We start from the raw sequence: 17,754 nt of genomic DNA, 5'->3' as shown, positions 1-17,754 counted from the left end.
GTAGATAAATAGGTACTGCTCCGGGGGGAAGGTAAACGGCGTTTCCGTGCGCTGCTCTGGTTCGCCAGAAGCGGCTTAGTCATGCTGGCCACAGGACCCGGAAGCTGTACACCGGCTCCCTCGGCCAATAAAGCGAGATGAGCGCCGCAACCCCAGAGTCGTCTGCGACTGGACCTAATGGTCAGGGGTCCCTTTACCTTTACTTGGTTTTCGCCTGCCTCGTAGCAAATCGTCACAACTTTCTGGGTATTGGCGGTTAGGTATAGTTCTGTAGATGGAAGAGGGGAGGTAACGCCATCACCTGCCCTGCATATTGAAGGGTAGTCCGATAAAAGATTCCGGGGGGCGTGGCCCTGTCTGAAGCCTATGGAGGTGAGGGCCTAAGGCACGCCCCCTATCGGTGACCCCGGGGGAGTTCCTAGTTGATGTGCCTCAACAGGACTCCCCCTACTGGTGGTTAACCCTTCCCGGACTTCAAGCGGACGGGCTGAAGTCGGATATGGTCGGTTAGGACCAATGCCTAAGCCAATACCGCTCATCACCTGTAATCAATAAAGTTGTGGCCTTATTTAGCCCATTAACCTTAATAATTGTGTCCTGTGTCATTATTTCCATGGGGGCGGGGAACTCACCACACACCCAGAGGTTTGCTTGCAAGCGCCTGCTCTGCTATCTCCCTGACGGCCGGAACAAATATTACTTATATTACTAATAGTTCATCGTCATCTGTTGCAAAACTGACCATAATGGCTAAGGGGTCCATTAGCCTCAGGTGCTATTGCTGTGTCATTCGTGGGGGGAAACTACACGGTCTGTTCCCTTTTAACACATATGATCTTCAGATCCCATAGCCATAGCTGTGAACTTTTCCATTTTGTTGCGAGGAATCCTATTCAGAATAAGGGAATTTCCCTTTAAAAAAGGGAAACGTTGACAGCTATGCCCATAGCTGCAGCTGTGCCTCTAGGGTTGGAGGCAGCAAAGCTTTTGAATATCAGTTGCTGGGAAACTAGAGGAGGAGGCGGGGGTCTTGAGTTCGAATCCTGTTTGCAGGTTTCCCCACAGACATCTAGTTGGCCACTGTGACAACAGAATGCTTGACTAGGTGGGCCATTGCCCTGATCCTGCGGGCTCTTATACAATGTTCCCATATTTGAACGCCAGTGGTTTGAAAAATCACTGCTTTTTTATCCTTCCTTTCAATATGACTAGTTAGCACTGTCAGGGGGAGAAAGCAGGAGAAATGAGCGTCCAGCGAATTGTCCTGGCGGATTTGCAGATGACAATTTTTTTTCCTTTGGGGGAAAATTGTTGTCATTAAAATGAATAGGGTGGATGGGACGCATTCACCGCCAACTATAAGCTCTTGTTTGTTAGGGAGGAGAAGACAATAGAATCCAGCTACCTTGGGTTTGCAAAGAATATTGTGAAATGGAAACAAAGGTGTTATTTGGAAATACCAGAACGCGCAAGAGGAACGTGACACAGAAGGAGGCTGGCAAAGTCAAACCCAACCTGGAATTCCAGATGTTCATAGAACTCCACTGAAGAGAATCAAGAACATTTTTTGTACAGTGGTACCTCAGGTTAAGTGCTTAATTCGTTCCAGAGGTCCATTCTTAACCTGAAACTGTTCTTAACCTGAAGCACCACTTTAGCCAATGGGGCCTCCTGCTGCCGCCGCGCCACTGGAGCACGATTTCTGTTCTCATCCTGAAGCAAAGTTCTTAACCTGAAGCACTATTTCTGGGTTAGCAGAGTCTGTAACCTGAAGCATATGTAACCTGAAGCGTATGTAACCCGAGGTACCACTGTACTGTGCTTTTATTTTTACATGTCTTTGGACATTCTGTGGGTACATTATCATCTTTCACAGTTCATGCAATGAGCCATTTGAGGTCTACGGCCACAGTGAGCGCTGCAACCTTCTGATAGTTTGACTTCACCCCCAAAGGTGCGTGGCTCCATTTTCTCCCAAGATGAGACGGATGCCAACCGAAATCATAGATGTGCTGCTCAAAGTACTAGGCCACAGAGTTGGGTGGGGGATTAAGGAGTGGGGCAGGGCAGGGGTCAGAAGTGGGATCCACCAGGGCCCCGCTGCTTGCCCAGAGATAGCAGGCACTGCCACCAACCCTGCCTTGAGGGGGGCCACCAGTGCCGGATTTACATATATAAGCTAAACAAGCTATAGCTTAGGGCCCCACTCTCTTGGGGGCCCCAAAAAAATCAAAGGGGGGACGAAAACTGGATGTACATTTCCAAAATGGTGGGACAGTGTTCTCGAAGCTACAAACATGAGTTTGACCAAACTGCGGGAGGCAGTGGAAGACAGGAGTGCCTGGCGTGCTCTGGTCCGGGGGGCACGAAGAGTCGGACACGACTAAACGACTAAACAACAACAACAACATATATAGGGTGCCTACATGGGTGGCGCTGTGGTCTAAACCACTGAGCCTAGGGTTTGCCGATCGGAAGGTCGATGGTACGAATCCCCGCGACAGGGTGAGCTCCCATTGCTCGGTCCCAGCTTCTGCCAACCTAGCAGTTCGAAAGCATGTCAAAGTGCAAGTAGATAGGTACCGCTCCGGCGGGAAGGTAAATGGCGTTTCCGTGCGCTGCTCTGGTTTTGCCAGTAGCGGTTTAGTCATGCCGGCCACATGACCCGGAAAAACTGTCTGCGGACAAACGTCGGCTCCCTTGGCCAGTAAAGCGAGATGAGCACCGCAACCCCAGAGTTGTTCACGACTGGACTTAACTATCAGGGGTCCTTTACCTTTTTATATATAGGGTGCCTACATCCTGCATGGACTGGTTGCATGGCAACATGGGCAAATGGCTTTAGATACCTATTAGGTCCATAAATGACCATACAGTGGTACCACGGGTTAAGTACTTAATTCGTTCTGGAGGTCCGTTCTTAACCTGAAACTGTTCTTAACCTGTTCTTAACTTTAGCTAATGGGGCCTCCTGCTGCTGCCGTGCCGCCGGAGCACGATTTCTGTTCTCATCCTGAAGCAAAGTTCTTAACCCAAGGTAATATTTCTGGGTTAGCGGAGTCTGTAACCTGAAGCGGATGTAACCCGAGGTACCACTGTATAGCATATATTCAACCCAAAAAACAGCAACAATTTGTTGTTGACAAAGGACAGCTGGACATATAAAGGGCCCCGTTACCTTCAGTAGCTCAGGACCTCATCAAACCTAAATCCGGCCCTGTCAGGCCACCATCGTTCCTTCTTCCTTCAAGTCCCAACTTGAACCCCACTTTGCTTAGCAATCACCTCGCCATCTTAATCTCCTGCCGAAAGAACACTTAAACCACAGCTTCCTGCGTTTGCACATATCTGCCCTTTGCTGAACAGGCTTCTCCGTATCTCGATTGCACCTTAAATCCGCTCCAGTTTATTTATTGAAATCCACCGAAATTTCAAAAGCTGGCATGCCCTCAGGAGAAACTCCTCCCTCGCACTTTCTCATGGTGATCAAGTGTCTCTGAGAGACCTGCTGTGACTGGATCTCTCAGCTAATTTTCCTCCTGGAAACGGAGTCACCTAAACGTGCCAGTTTCTGCAGAGTGGTCTCTTTTATTTTGATGCCCTTCTTCATTTAATCGCCACAACAACCCTGGGAGCTTGGACAGAGAGTGACACTCTTCCCTGAAGCTTTTCCTTCCTCCGCCACTTCCTTCTCTGGTCCCCTCACCCCAAAACCTCTCTCCCTCTTCCTCCTTGCTCAGTGAACTTGCAAGGCACTGGAGATTTTCCCAATGGAGAGAATGAGGCCTCTGCCCCACCAGCCTCAGCCTGCCCCCAGCTGCCTGCCTTCTTGTTGTTTAGTCATTTAGTCATGTCTGACACTTTGTGACCCCCTGGACCAGAGCACACCACGCACTCCTGTCTTCCACTGCCTCCTGCAGTTTGGTCAAACTCATGCTGGTAGCTTCGAGAACACTGTCCAACCATCTCGTCCTCCGTCGTCCCCTTCTCCTTGTGCCCTCCATCTTTCCCAACATCAGGGTCTTTTCCAGGGAGTCTTCTCTTCTCATGAGGTGGCCAAAGTCTTGGAGCCTCAGCTTCAGGATCTGTCCTTCCAGTGAGCACTCAGGGCTGATTTCCTTCAGAATGGAGAGGTTTGATCTTCTTGCAGTCCATGGGACTCTCAAGAGTCTCCTCCAGCACCAGAATTCAAAAGCATCAATTTTTCGGCGATCAGCCTTCTTGATGGTCCAGCTCTCACTTCCATACATCACTACTGGGAAAACCATAGCTTTAACTATACGAACCTTTGTTGGCAAGGTGATGTCTCTACTTTGCTTCAGGATGAGAACAGAAATCGTGCTCCGGCGGCGCGGTGGCAGCAGGAGGCCCCATTAGCTAAAGTGGTGCTTCAGGTTAAGAACAGGTTAAGCTGCCTGCCTAACCTTACCTACATGCACCCCAAAGATTGCCTCCCTGCCTGCTCCCTCCTCCTTAATAAATAATAATAAAATTTTATTTACATCCCGCCCTCCCCAGCTGAAGCCGGGCTCAGAGCGGCCAACAACAATAAAAGTAATACAGCCTCAATGATGCCGCCCTTGCATAACTCAAGAAGGGATGAGGATGCGGGGCAAAATTAGCAGTCGGTTGGCTCTGCCAGTGGTGCTTGGTCTTGTCCTTAGTTCTGGCTCCACCCAGTGTTGGTCTCCTGCCTTTGCACCCCACAAGAGACAGTGTGGTGTAGTGGTTAGAGCAGGCTTTGTCAACCTCGGCCCTCAGATGTTTGAGACGACAATTCCCATCATCCCTGAGCACTGGTCCTGCTAGCTAGGGATCATGGGAGTTGTAGGCCGAAAACATCTGAAGGACCGAGGCTGAGGAAGCCTGGGTTAGAGCGTCCAACTTCTTCTTCTTTGACAATCACTCATAGCCAAGTAAGATTGTCTTCTTTTTTATTAGTAATTTCAACTTCACATTTTATAAAAAAAATATCACCCTTAAATTCCGCCCCTATTTTCCCTCCCCCCTCCCCAAAAACATGACCCACCCTCCCCTCCCCCCCCCCAGACTTCCCTCACCTCCTCTCTCTGGTTTGTCAACATATGTTATTTTCTGCCTGTTACAAAACTGTACAGATCCTTAATTTATCTATATGAATATTATCATTTGTGAATGTTTATTCAAAACCTGCCAAGGAGTCCAGTTCATTTTGTTTTTTAAAAAAATACTTTGTAAAGGGTTCCCATTCATCTTTAAAGTCACAGTTATCCCTGTCATGTAGTTTATGTGTCAATTTTGCCAATTCTGCATAGTCCATCAATTTCTCTTGCCATAGTTCTTTAGTCGGGGTTTCCTCATTTTTCCATCCTTGTGCTATTAAAACTCTTGCCACCGTTGTCGCATACATAAAGATATTTTTCAGGTATTTTCCTACAATCCCTAACAAAAATGCTTCAGGTTTTTAAACAAATGTTAGGCCAAATAAGATTGTCTTCCATAAACACAGTTTTAACAATGAGTCCATAAGTGACTGTGGAGGCCCATTCTGGACCCACACATCCTTCCACAGTGGGGACATTGGTTTTTTTTGGGGGGGGGGAGTTGATCACGGTGAGGGTTTGCCAAATGTGCCTTCCTCTTAGCACGTTTCTCCTTTGTGTCCTGAGTTCGAGTGTCTTCAAAGCCCACAACACCTTTGGTAAAGGTTCTTCTCCAACTGGAGCACTTGCAGGCCAGTCTTTCCCAGTTGTCTGTGTTTATACTACATTTTTTTAGATTTGCCTTGAGAGAGTCTTTAAACCTCTTTTGTTGACCACCAGCGTTACGGTTTCCATTTTCAAGTTGGGAGTAGAGTAGTTGCTTTGGAAGATGATCATCAGGCATTGGCACAACATGACCAGTCCAACGAAGTTGATGTTGAAGAATCATCGCTTTGACACTGGTGATCTTTGCTTCTTCCAATACACTGGCATTAGTTCTCCTGTCTTCCCAAGTGATGTGTAAATATTTTCAGAGATGCCATTGATGGCATCACCCTGCCTGCCTGCTCCCTCCTCCTTAGGCTCAGTGTTGCTGCCCTTGCATAACTTAACAAGGGATGAGGATGCGGGGACAAAACAGAGAAAGCGGTCGGTTGGCTCTCCCTGCCAACGGCCGTGGTTGGTTTTGTCATTGGCTCTGGCTCCACCTAGTGTTGGTCTCCTCCCTTTGCACCCCACTAGAGACAGTGTGGTGTAGTGGTTAGAGCATCCAACTACAGGCCCTGGGAGACCAGAGTTTGAGTACTCGGCGATGAAGCATAGCTGTCAACTTACAGATTTGAAAATAAGGGACCAGCAGCCTCAAAAATAAGGGATCAGCAGCCAAAATAAGGGATTTTCAGAGCACAGGTAGGTTCGACTTCTGAGCCCCTCCAAGCCAAAGGCAGAAAGCCCAGCCAGCAGCCAAACGAAGCCTCAAGCTGTGGTTCCCCCAGCGCAGCAACCCAGCAAAGGGGATGCAGCAAGGGAAACCACTGTCACCTCTCTGCTGGGAAGCGCTGAGCAAAGGCGAGTCCCCAGGCAACGCGGCCAATTTGATCGACACAAGGCATGCAAGCTCCACCCCCCCAGTCGTTCTTAGACTCCTTATTGGGTGAGCAACGCAGCCAAGCAACACATTTGGATCGTCCCTCCTCCTTGGCCAGCAGGGAGGGAGGGAAGGAGAGGAGCTGCTTCCTTTGAAACCCAGGAAATTTAAGGGACATCATCAATAAGGGACAGGAACAGGACACGGCGCTGGGATAAGAGACTTTCCCGCCAAATAAGGGACAGTTGACAGTTATGGCATGAAGCTCACTGGGTGACACTGTCCAGTCGCTGCCTCTCAGCCTAAACTACCTCACAAGGTCGTTGGACGGGGGAATTCATTGAGAAAGGGGAGAAGTGTGCGCACCATCAATCAATAAAGAAATGCATAACCAAAATGGGCACCAGCAATCGTTATTTATTTAATTTATCACCAACCTCCCATCAGCCCCCATTCCCCTTCCACCCCACCTGCGCTCGCTGCTGCTGCTGGGAGTCCAAAAGATTGGAAAGGCTCAGATATGCAGATGACACAACCTTGATGGCAGAAAGTGAGGAGGAATTAAAGAACCTTTTAATGACGGTGAAAGAGGAGAGTGCAAAATATGGTCTGAAGCTCAACATCAAAAAACTAAGATCATGGCCACTGGGCCCATCACCTCCTGGCAAATAGAAGGGGAAGAAATGGAGGCAGTGAGAGATTTTACTTTCTTGGGCTCCGTGATCACTGCAGATGGTGACAGCAGTCACGAAATTATAAGACGCCTGCTACTTGGGAGAAAAGCAATGACAAACCTAGACAGCATCACCTTGCCAACAAAGATCCGTATAGTGAAAGCTCTGGTTTTCCCAGTAGTGATGTATGGAAGTGAGAGCTGGACCATAAAGAAGGCTGATTGCCAAAGAATGGATGCTTTTGAATTCTGGTGCTGGAGGAGACTCTGGAGAGTCCCATGGACTGCAAGAAGATCAAACCTCTCCATTCTGAAGGAAATCAGCCCTGAGTGCTCACTGGAAGGACAGATCCTGAAGCTGAGGCTCCAAGACTTTGGCCTCCTCAGGAGAAGAGAAGACTCCCTGGAAAAGACCCTGATGTTGGGAAAGATGGAGGGCACAAGGAGAAGGGGACGACAGAGGACGAGATGGTGGGACAGTGTTCTCGAAGCTACCAGCATGAGTTTGACCAATCTGCGGGAGGCCGTGGAAGACAGGAGTGCCTGGCGTGCTCTGGTCCATGGGGTCACAAAGAGTCGGACATGACTAAACAACTAAACAACAACAAGAAGGTTGGTTTGACCTGTTTGTGATCCATTATAAGTGCCCTTTGCAGTTCAAGAGAGGAATTGTAATAAAAATCAACCCATCATTCTACAGTATCATGGATTAGAGGGACCTTCAGTTTGCTGGTCCATCCAGGCTCTCCTTACCTTCTTTTTTAAAAACCCTCTTAAATGTTTCCTTTGCAACTTTCAGGCAGGGGATTAATATGAAACGACGGAAGAAAAAGGGAAAGGTCCCACCGAGATTTGAACTCGGATCGCTGGATTCAGAGTCCAGAGTGCTAACCATTACACCATGGAACCTCGGCTTGCGGGAGAGTCGAACGCTATTCGTTCTCTGCTCGTCGGAGAGGGAAGGCGGGGACTCCGCCGGCCAATGGCGTCGCGTCGTTCGGCTCCTGCTTTGCATTTCCGGCTCTTTCCTCGCTCTCATTTTGTAGCAAGGCCCCATTCAGAGAACAAAAGAAAAGACTCGCGCGGGGCTGGCGAAGCTGATTGGCCGGGAGGGAAACTGAACGTTCCAACCCTTTGCACTCCCTCTACTCCCACGCCTTTCCTTTATGCTTCATTCTGTTGTTATTGTAAAGGCTGGTGTTAACCCTCTAGTTGCCGGCTCTTTTTAATTTCCCCCTCCCCAACCCCAAATAGTTCAGCTTCCCTCCTCCATTTCCGCTGCCTCTTATCTCCCCGCCCCTTCTGTGCCCCCAAATCATCAGCCCCGCTTGCAAGCCGATCGACTCAGCGACAGCAGGGGAAAAACCAAAAAACAGGTTTGTTCAAATGCTTTGTAACCATTAGTGAAAATTTGCGGGAGGGAGGGTGATGGGAAGGGGAGGCGAGGCGGGGGGAGAGAAAGAAGGGGCTTTGAACCCTAGTAGAACCAGGTTTTGTTTTATTTTATTTTTTAAACCGTGTTGCCAAAAAAAAAAAGTCATTGCAATTATTATAGGAGAGTGATAATAATATTGATTATAAGTAGGACAGCTGCAAACAGTATCTGTAGATATAGCGCTTTGCAGTCTCCAAGGCCTTTCACAACACCCTTGTAAGGAAGATCAGTGTGATTGTTCCCCTGCATTCAGGGCCGGATTTAGGTTTGATGAGGCCCTCAGCTACTGAAGGTAACAGGGCCCTTTATATGTCCAGCTGTCCTTTGCCAACAACAAATTGTCACTGTTTTTTGTGTTGGAATATATGCCATATAGTAATTTATGGACCTAATAGGTACAACACAACACAAAACACTGTTGCTGTATGTAGGTTTTAATTTATTTGTTTTTTATCTTATATTTTGGAAATGTACATCCAGGTTTTTTTTCTTTAATTTTTGGGGGGACCCCCAGAGAGCGGGGCCCTAAGCTATAGCTTGTTTAGCTTATACATGAATCCCACACTGCCTGCATTGCAGGTGGAGACCAGGGCCAAGAGGAGAGTGTCCGTCCCCTGCAATGTTGTCAAGGATGGCACAGTATATACAAAGAACAGAACATGGCTTCCCAAAATGGTCTGTAGGCCACCAGTGGTCCACAAGCTTCGTTCCGATGGTCCACGGCGTGTCCGCATTAAATGATTGTATTTCTTTTTAATTCCATTTTTATTGCCAAGGGGCTTACATGTTGTGTAAGATAATTTACCAGTGGCCAGGAGCAATTGCCTTACTGTCCGAGTCCAGACTGCAAGTTTGTCACAAGCAAAGAGTCGGTGCCAATACCATACAGTTCTGCACAGGAACAAAGATCTCTAGATTGCTCATGTAGGTGAATCTTACCATGTGTGTACCTACCTACAAGACGGTGAGGGGAAGCCAGAGGAGGGAAGTTATTAGACAATGACGGCATTCCAAATGGGGCAACCAATCAGATCTTAAGGAACCTATGCATTCAAGAAAGAACTGTGTTAGGATAGCAATGGGGAGCCTCTAGATCAGGCTTCCCCAACCCTTGGCCCTCCAGATGTTTTGGCCTACAACTCCCATGATCCTTAGCTAACAGGACCAGTGGTCAGGGATGATGGGAATTGTAGTCCAAAACATCTGGAGGGCCGAAGGTTGGGGATGCCTGCTGTAGATAATGTTGGACAACAACTTCCATCCCCCCCCAGCCAACATGGCCGGTGGCTGATGACAACGGGAGCTGGAGAGCCAGAGGTTCCCCACCCCTCTATTAGGGAAATAATAATAATAATAATAATAATAATAATAATAATAATAATATATTTATTATTTATACCCCGCCCATATGGCTGGGCTTCCCCAGCCACTCTGGGCGGCTTCCAACCAAATATTAAAATACAGTAATGCATCAAACAAGGAAGCATTGGTGGTTCAGTGGTAGAATTCTCGCCTGCCACGCGGGAGACCCGGGTTCGATTCCCGGCCAATGCAACTTGACTTGTGGGACGCGGGTGACGCTGTGGGTTAAACCACAGAGCCTAGGACTTGCCAATCAGAAAGTCGGCGGTTCGAATCCCCACGACGGGGTGAGCGCCTGTTGCTCAGTCCTTGCTCCTGCCAACCTAGCAGTTCGAAAGCACATCAAAGTGCAAGTAGATAAATAGGTACCGCTCTGGCAGGAAGGTAAACGGCATTTCCGTGCGCTGCTCTGGTTCGCCAGAAGCAGCTTAGTCCTGCTGGCCACATGACCCGGAAGCTGTACGCCGGCTCCCTCGGCCAATAAAGCGAGATGAGCGCCGCAACCCCACAGTCGGCCACGACTGGACCTAATGGTCAGGGGTCCCTTTACCTTTACCTAATGCATCAAACATTAAAAGCTTCCCTAAACAGGGCTACCTTCAGATGTCTTCTAAAAGTCTGGTAGTTGTTGTTCTCTTTGACATCTGGTGGAAGGGCGTTCCACAGGGCAGGCGCCACCACCGAGAAGGCCCTCTGCCTGGTTCCCTGTAACTTGACTTCTTGCAGGGAGGGAACCGCCTTTGGCCATCCTGATGTTGACCAGAGGTGAGGATGAGGCTCCCATCCCTTTCATAAGGAAACCTCTGCTGGACCAGGCAATGACTCACTTGGTCCAGCATTCTGTTCCCGCAGTGGCCAACCAGGGAAACCAAGAAGCAGAATCCAAGCCCCAGAGCCCTCTCCCCTCCAGTTTCCAGCAACCGGGAAGCATGACTGTAGAGGCAGAGAGTAGCGACCCTGGCTAGTAGCCATCGATAGCCGTCTGCTCCTGCTTGCCATTCACACAGCGAGAAGCTGGGCTTTCTGAAATCTTTTCTGCATGCAGTGTAAAGCCGGGGTGGTCAGCCTGTGGCCCTCCAGATGCTACAGTCTCTGGCTCCCATCTCTCCTGGCAAGCCTGGCAAACGGTCAGGCACGATGGGATTTGTAGTCCAGCAACCTCTGCACAGGAACCCTTAGATTTAAAGTACGGGAACCATCTCCTCTCCCCCCCCCCAAATTCTGATACTGCAGAGGAAGGAGGCTCTGTGATGGAACACACAGAGCAGGGGTAGGCAAACTAAGGCCCGGGGGCCGGATGTGCCCCAATCGCCTTCTCAATCCGGCCCATGGACGTTCTGGGAATCAGAGTGTTTTTCCATGAGTAGAATGTGTCCTTTTATTTAAAATGCATCTCTGGGTTATTTGGAGGGCATAGGAATTCGTTCATTTTCTCTCTCTCCAAACTATAATAATAATAATAATAATAATAATAATAATAATAATAATAATAATAATTTTATTTATATCCCGCCCTCCCCAGCTGAAGCCAGGCTCAGAGCGGCTAACAACAGTAAAATGATAAAACATTCTAAAATCATTTCATTATAAAATTAATTCAAATCAGATTAATTGCAACCATTGGGCTAGAGTTCTGTGAGGATTGCCAAAGGAGGGAGTCAGGCTGTGCCCTGGCCAAAGGCTTGGTGGAACAGCTCCGTCTTGCAGGCCCTGCGGAAAGATGTCAAGACCCGCAGGGCCCTAATCTCTTGTGACAGAGCGTTCCACCAGATCGGGGCCACAGCAGAAAAAGCCCTGGCTCTGGTTGAGGACAGCCTAAACTCTCTGTCGCCTGGGACCTCCAAGATGTTTTTGTTTGAAGACCGTAAGTTGCTCTGTGGGACATACCAGGAGAGGCGGTCCCGTAGGTACGAGGGTCCTAGGCCATATAGGGCTTTAAAGGTTAAAACCAGCACCTTAAACCTGATCCTGTACTCCACTGGAATATAGTCCATCCCCCCACATGGTCTGAGGGACGGTGGACCGGCCCCCTGCTGAAAAAGTTTGCTGACCCCTGGCACAGAGGGACAGTTTTTCCTTACATCGTTAACTGGGAAAAACACTGTCGAGCAAACAAACTCGTTTTTCCAACTGGAAGTTTGACTTGTCCATCGACAAGCTATGCATCCAACCGCCGCCCACAGGAGGGCGCAACGACATCACTTACATTTGGCCTCTCTTTTGCTTTTCTGTGTTTTTATTTCCATTATATCTCCCGGGATGCCCCACAGAGAGCCTCAAGGTCCATAAATAGCAACACCCTAGAGGTCCCAGGCCCTAAGGAAGTTAGATTAGCCTCAACCAGAGCCAGGGCCTTCTCAGTACTGGCTCCGGCCTGATGAAAAGCTCTGCCTCATGAGACCAGGGCCCTGCAGGATCTGATTTCTTTCTGCAGGGCCTGTAAGACAGAGTTGTTCCGCCTGGCCTTTGGCTTGGAGGCAATTTGATTCCCTCCCCCTCTTTCTTTTTTCTTTTTCCTTTCTCCTCCTGTGATGAGGCTGCATTTTAATATTTTAATGTTGTATTTTAATATTGTTTTTAAGTTGTATTCATTCAACTTGTTTTTATTATTGCTTGTTAGCCGCACTGAGCCCAGCCTTCACTGGGAAGGATGGGGTATAAATAATAATAATAATAATAATAATAATTATTATTATTATTATTATTACTTTTCCTCCCCGGGGCCCAGCTACATTTTTGGGGGAGCCTTTCGGCACTGAGGATTGGGGGATCCTTCACGCAGGTCCGAGGGAGGGACCGGGGTTCTTCCTTATGATTGAGTACCTCTCTCTGTCCTTGCCAGAAATCTCTGTGTTTTTGTTGCCAACCCGGAAGCTGCTCTTTCGCCCTTCGCCCCTCACCCGTCACCCACCCACCTTTCCCTCTCTCCTAATTTTAAGCATGGATTCCACCCAGAAAGAAGCCGCCATCTTGTGCGTGGTGCAGTCGGGAGCGCTGATGATGGAGTACCTGAGAGCCAGCGGAGAAGCGTCGTCCGCAGCCGCCTCCCGGCGCCGCTGGGCGTTCCTGCACTCTCTGGGGCAGCGAGGGGGCGAGGAAGACGAGGAGGAAGAGTCGGAGGAGGAGGAGGAAGAAGAGGAAGAGGAGGAAGGAGGAGAGGAAGAGGTCTTGCTGCCCCGGCAAGCCGCCAGCGCCGGGTTGCGCCGTGGCGGGCGCCTCCGCTCAGTGGAAAGGCGTTTCTGGGCCCGACCACGAAGCACCGAGTGGTGGGACCACACGGTCCTGCAGACGTGGGACGACAGCCAGTGGCTGCAGAACTTCCGCATGCGCAAGGCGACCTTCCTGGAGCTGTGCGCCCGCCTCTCGCCCGCCCTGCAGCGCCAGAAGACGCGCATGCGGGTGCCGCTGAGCGTGGAGAAGAGGGTGGCCATCGCCCTGTGGAAACTGGCCACTTCCGTCTGCTACCGCGACGTGGGGAACCAGTTTGGCGTGGGCCGGTCCACCGCCGGCTCGGTGGTGCTGGAAGTGTGCCGCGCCATCCAGAGGGTTCTGATGCGCACCACGGTGACGGTGGGCGGCAGCCTGGCGGCCATCATGGCCGGGTTTGAGGAGATGGGCTTCCCCAACTGCGCCGGCGTGGTGGGCACCACACACATGCCCATCCTGTGCCCACCGCACCAGGCAGCGGAGTACGTCAACTCCAAGGGGTACTATTCCATGGCCTTGCAGGCGTTAGTGGACCACCAGGGCAAGTTCACCCACCTGAGTGCTGGCTGGCCAGGGAAGACGCATGAAGCCAAGATCTTCAACAAGTCCACCTTGTTCAGCAAAGGCCAGGAAGGGACCCTCTTTGCCCTGGGCCCCATGGACATCAATGGGGTCTCTGTGCCCAGGGTCATTCTGGGCGGACCTGCCTACCCTCTCCTCCCGTGGCTGATGGTGCCCTACACAGAAGACCTGGACAGCGCCAAGGAGGCCTTCAACACCACCTTGAGCCGGTGCCAGGAGCCCTTGGAGGAGGCCTTCAGCCGGCTGAAGGGCCGTTGGCGGTGCCTGACGGGCCGCAACGACTGCGCGGTGGAGAACCTGCCCCGCCTCATCTCGGCCTGCTGCGTCCTGCACAACATCTGCGAGGAGAAGGGCGAGGCCTACGAGGAGACGTGGGAGGCCGAGGCCAAGCAGCTTGCCGCCACCTTTGAGCAGCCTCTCCAGAGACCGGACACCCGCATCAAGCCGGCGGCCAGGTCCGAGAGGGTCCGAGACGCCCTCTGCGCCTACATTGCTAGCACGGCGTGAATGGGGAATGGGAGAACGTTCTGGCAGCCATTTTGAGGGGCGAAAGGAATCTTCGCTCCTGAGGCCTACGAAGGCATCCATCCTAGGTCTGGGATGAAGCCCTGTTGGACCCAACTTCTGAGAAGACATGTATAGGGTTGCTTAGAGAGCCTCCCGGCTGATTTTAGCATGAAATGTGAGAAAGGTTTGGGTGAGGTTGACTTTCCTCCCTTGATAGCCATGCGGGGGAAATTAGTTTTCCGAAAGCTTGCCCACCAGAGATGAAGTCACCGTTTGCCACCTCCTGAAAACATTACTTGTGTGGCAAAGGTTCACCCCCAGATGCACAGTTAACTGATTGCCAGCTTGCATTTTATAGGATCTTTTTTTTTATTTTATTTTATAATATTTATTAGCATTTTCAAGAAACACACAACAGACAAAAACAAGAAATAAACGAACCAAAAAAAAAACACAAAAATACATAATATTCAAAACTAAACAAAAAATAGAAAAAACACATAAAGTTTCTGATACTTATTATTCTTAACCTTATTTCTCAGACCTCCTCACACCTCCCCTTCTTGTATTCCAATTTAGATTGTCAGTTCAGCAAGTCCTTAACTTATTTCTTTACCTTAACTTAAACATTTGTTCTAACATACTATTGTTTTGCTTTACTTCTTTTTTCCATTTCCTCAATTTATTTTTAACAGCCTTATTTTCAATTAATTTAAAAAGAGAAAAGAAACCAGTTTTACCCTATTAATATCACACATCAATACTTATACCCCATTAATTATTCTTAAACCTTTTTCCTAAAGTCGACCAAAATTTCCCTTCCACGATTTACCCAATTTCCTTACCATTAACAAAATATAAAAAGCAAATTATCCTTATGTACCCTTTGGATTCCCAACCTCCACCCACCCTTTTCCCGGTTCCAGTCCCCAACCCATATCCATCAGTCTTTATGTTATTAATTTAGCCTGGAGATCTCACGTCCGAGGCCCTTGTATCTCTCTCAGTTCCTTTCTGCCGGTCTCTTTGATAGTCCTTGATGTTAAGCCCCAAGTCTCGGAGGGGCTCCGGCCCAACAGAATCCATGTTGCTTCCAGCCAGTCCTCCATACTTAAAAGCAAAGCCTATGGGGTGCTCCAACTCTTGTTTCAAATTTCTTTCAAATCCAAATATCCCCAAAGCTCCAGCTTTCACCTTCAACAAATTTGTAATCCTCAGGTCTTCAGATCTCCTCCAAAGGGGATCTCTCCATTTTCCAAACTCCCATTCAGACCAGGCTTTCCACATCCAGTTTTTATTGTCCTTTTTTATCATCATGTCAGGCCTCATATTGTAACTCTCCTTTAACTCCTGCAAATCTCCTGCTCCTCCTTCATTTTCTTCAAAAACAGCATATTGCTCCATCATATCCTCACTTTCAGTTTCATTTATTTGTTCAGTTGAACAGGCTTCCTGTTTCAAGTCCTTATCAGGCTCTAAACTGTTGTTTACTGTCCAGTATAGTAGTGATACCTTTGTAGACAAAGCATTGTATTCATCTTGCAAGTTTCCCAAGAGAACGAGTGCTCTGTCCAATTCTGCTTGGAATTTACATACTCCAACCATTTTTGTGATGTAATGTCCCTATTACCCCTCTAGGGGGATTTTAGATCCTTAATGTTCCTTTCAACTCAAAACCAAAAGTCCAGTTATTTTGTATCAGCCCTCCTTATTTTCAACAAGTTATACCAAGTAAACCAGCAAAAACGGTAGAAACAATGTTCTCTTTTTCCAGCTGACAACTAGCTGACTAACAGCTCACTTGACAGCTGTCAAAATCTTCAATGCAACAGGCTTTCTCATAGGACATTCCCGGGTCTCGGGGGGGGGGTGAAATTTCAGCTCCCAAAATTCTTTTTATCCTCCAGTAAATCTTCTTATAGTGTCAAAACCGTGAAGTCAGGATCTTTCATTGAAAAACAAGAAACAGATTCTCTCGACCTTAGCTGCCCAGTCCTTTGCTTTAAATTGTTTACAAAGAGGGGGGGGTGGACTTCCTTTTTAGCCCCTTCCCGCTCGTTCCAAATCCAGAATTAGAAATTTTTAAAGTTCCAATCTCCGTATTACTCACGGGTTTATGTTTTGGAGTCCAATCGGTCTTGGAAGAAGTTGGCGCTCTCTGTCAATGGCTTGCGGCTTCACTCCGTAGGCGAGGGAGTACTCTCAGCACCACGCCTCACCCTGCCTCCGTTCCGAAGCCTTTAAAAAGGCTCCGTTGCAGATTGGGGGGGCGCAAATGGTGCCCGCCGAGTCTCTGTGTTCACAGGCATCCGCGCCTGTGATTTTAAGGGTCTCCGCTTCGCCGCAGCGGGCAGACCCAGACGCTACGGAGCCGATTTAATGGCTCGGAGGGAATCCGCCATTAAACAATGGCGCCAACCCGGAAGCATTTTATAGGATCTTTGTTCCTCTGGGAAAGGTGGCAATTCCTCTGCCGCCAGAATGGTTGCGTGAACTGGTCTTTGCCAAGCCTTTGGGGGTCCTTCTGTAGAAACAGCAAACCCCATGGAGACAAAAATGTTGACGTCTCCAGAGAAAACAGCAACCCATGTGGTGTGGATTTGACCTTCTAGGAGCTCAGTTTTCAGTCCCAAATGATATGGGGAGCCTGTTGCGCTCCAAATGGTCCTGGACTACAAATCCCATCATCCCTGACCATCAGACACGTTGGTGGGTGTCTGATGGGAGATGGAGTCCACCAACATCTGGAGAGCTGCAAGTTCATCCTTGTGTGTATGTGGGTGCATTTCTGATTCCATGTTGTGTTGCTAATGCAGCTGTTCTTGTGTTTCCCTCTCTTCCTCCTGGAAAGGGGAGCCCCAGAGCTCTCGCCAATACACTGTGTGGTATTTTGCTCGCCTAGAGTTCCTAGCCACTCACCCCAGGAGAACAGGGAAATGGAAAATCACAAGGCTGATGCTATCGTCAGGGACAGGTGTGATTCCTCCTAAAAGAGGGAGTGGGCCGGGTCTGTATCCCACATAAACACACTTTTTCTTTTCTAGGGTCTTCCTGAATTAGGATTCTGTCAGAATAGAAGCCCTTACAGGAACGTTTGCTCTTTGATATATGTGTGGGTAGTTGCAGTTACATTGTCATTATTATTATTATTATTATTATTATTATTATTGATGCAAAATGGCTTTCTGGATTTACCGCTGCTTCTTGCAGGAATTGGGGATTATTTCTGCCCCTTTTGCCGCCACCTGACTTTCCCAATCTCCCTCTCTCCAGGACAGTAGATAAGAAACAGTCGTCAAATGCCATTAGCATTAGATTTGTAGGACTAGCTTGTCCTTTACACCCACAAGAGCTCTGGCCGTGAATTTCTTCTCTCTGCTGGCTGACACTCCCCTTCCAGGTGGGATTAAACTGCTCCAGTTCCTGTCCCCCTTTTCCC

General features: G+C 48.9%; 1 protein-coding gene and 2 non-coding genes across 6 annotated transcripts; 2 read left to right on the top strand and 1 right to left on the bottom strand.

Annotated features, from left to right (window-relative positions):
* Nucleotides 1-8,059: 8,059 nt before the first annotated feature.
* Nucleotides 8,060-8,131, bottom strand: TRNAQ-CUG (transfer RNA glutamine (anticodon CUG)). Its single transcript has one exon. It is a non-coding gene; the product is annotated as a tRNA-Gln (tRNA).
* A 134-nt stretch (nucleotides 8,132-8,265) lies between these two features.
* Nucleotides 8,266-14,502, top strand: LOC128400548 (uncharacterized). 4 transcript variants are annotated; one of them, XM_053362820.1, is made up of 2 exons: nucleotides 8,266-8,598; nucleotides 12,959-14,502. In XM_053362820.1, exon 2 carries the CDS (start codon nucleotides 12,960-12,962, stop codon nucleotides 14,313-14,315), a length of 1,356 nt encoding a protein of 451 aa, XP_053218795.1. In that variant the 5' UTR covers nucleotides 8,266-8,598; nucleotide 12,959; the 3' UTR covers nucleotides 14,316-14,502. The 4 variants fall into 4 exon arrangements, with proteins under 4 accessions (XP_053218795.1, XP_053218794.1, XP_053218797.1 ...); XM_053362819.1 differs by having other exon boundaries at nucleotides 12,862-14,502; XM_053362822.1 differs by having other exon boundaries at nucleotides 8,267-8,598; nucleotides 12,979-14,502.
* TRNAG-GCC (transfer RNA glycine (anticodon GCC)) lies at nucleotides 10,141-10,211 on the top strand. The gene has a single exon. It is a non-coding gene; the product is annotated as a tRNA-Gly (tRNA).
* Nucleotides 14,503-17,754: the final 3,252 nt, after the last annotated feature.

This window comes from Podarcis raffonei, chromosome 13 (genome assembly GCF_027172205.1).
Source record: "Podarcis raffonei isolate rPodRaf1 chromosome 13, rPodRaf1.pri, whole genome shotgun sequence".
In the NCBI taxonomy this organism is placed as follows: Eukaryota; Metazoa; Chordata; class Lepidosauria; order Squamata; family Lacertidae; genus Podarcis; species Podarcis raffonei.
The sequence above is the reverse complement of the archived record's forward strand: the minus strand, read 5'-3'. Positions and strand labels throughout refer to the sequence as shown.

Bases quoted from the DNA above. Each gene is read 5' to 3' on its own strand.
- LOC128400548 (XM_053362820.1), top strand. From the start codon at position 12,960: ATGGATTCCACCCAGAAAGAAGCCGCCATCTTGTGCGTGGTGCAGTCG.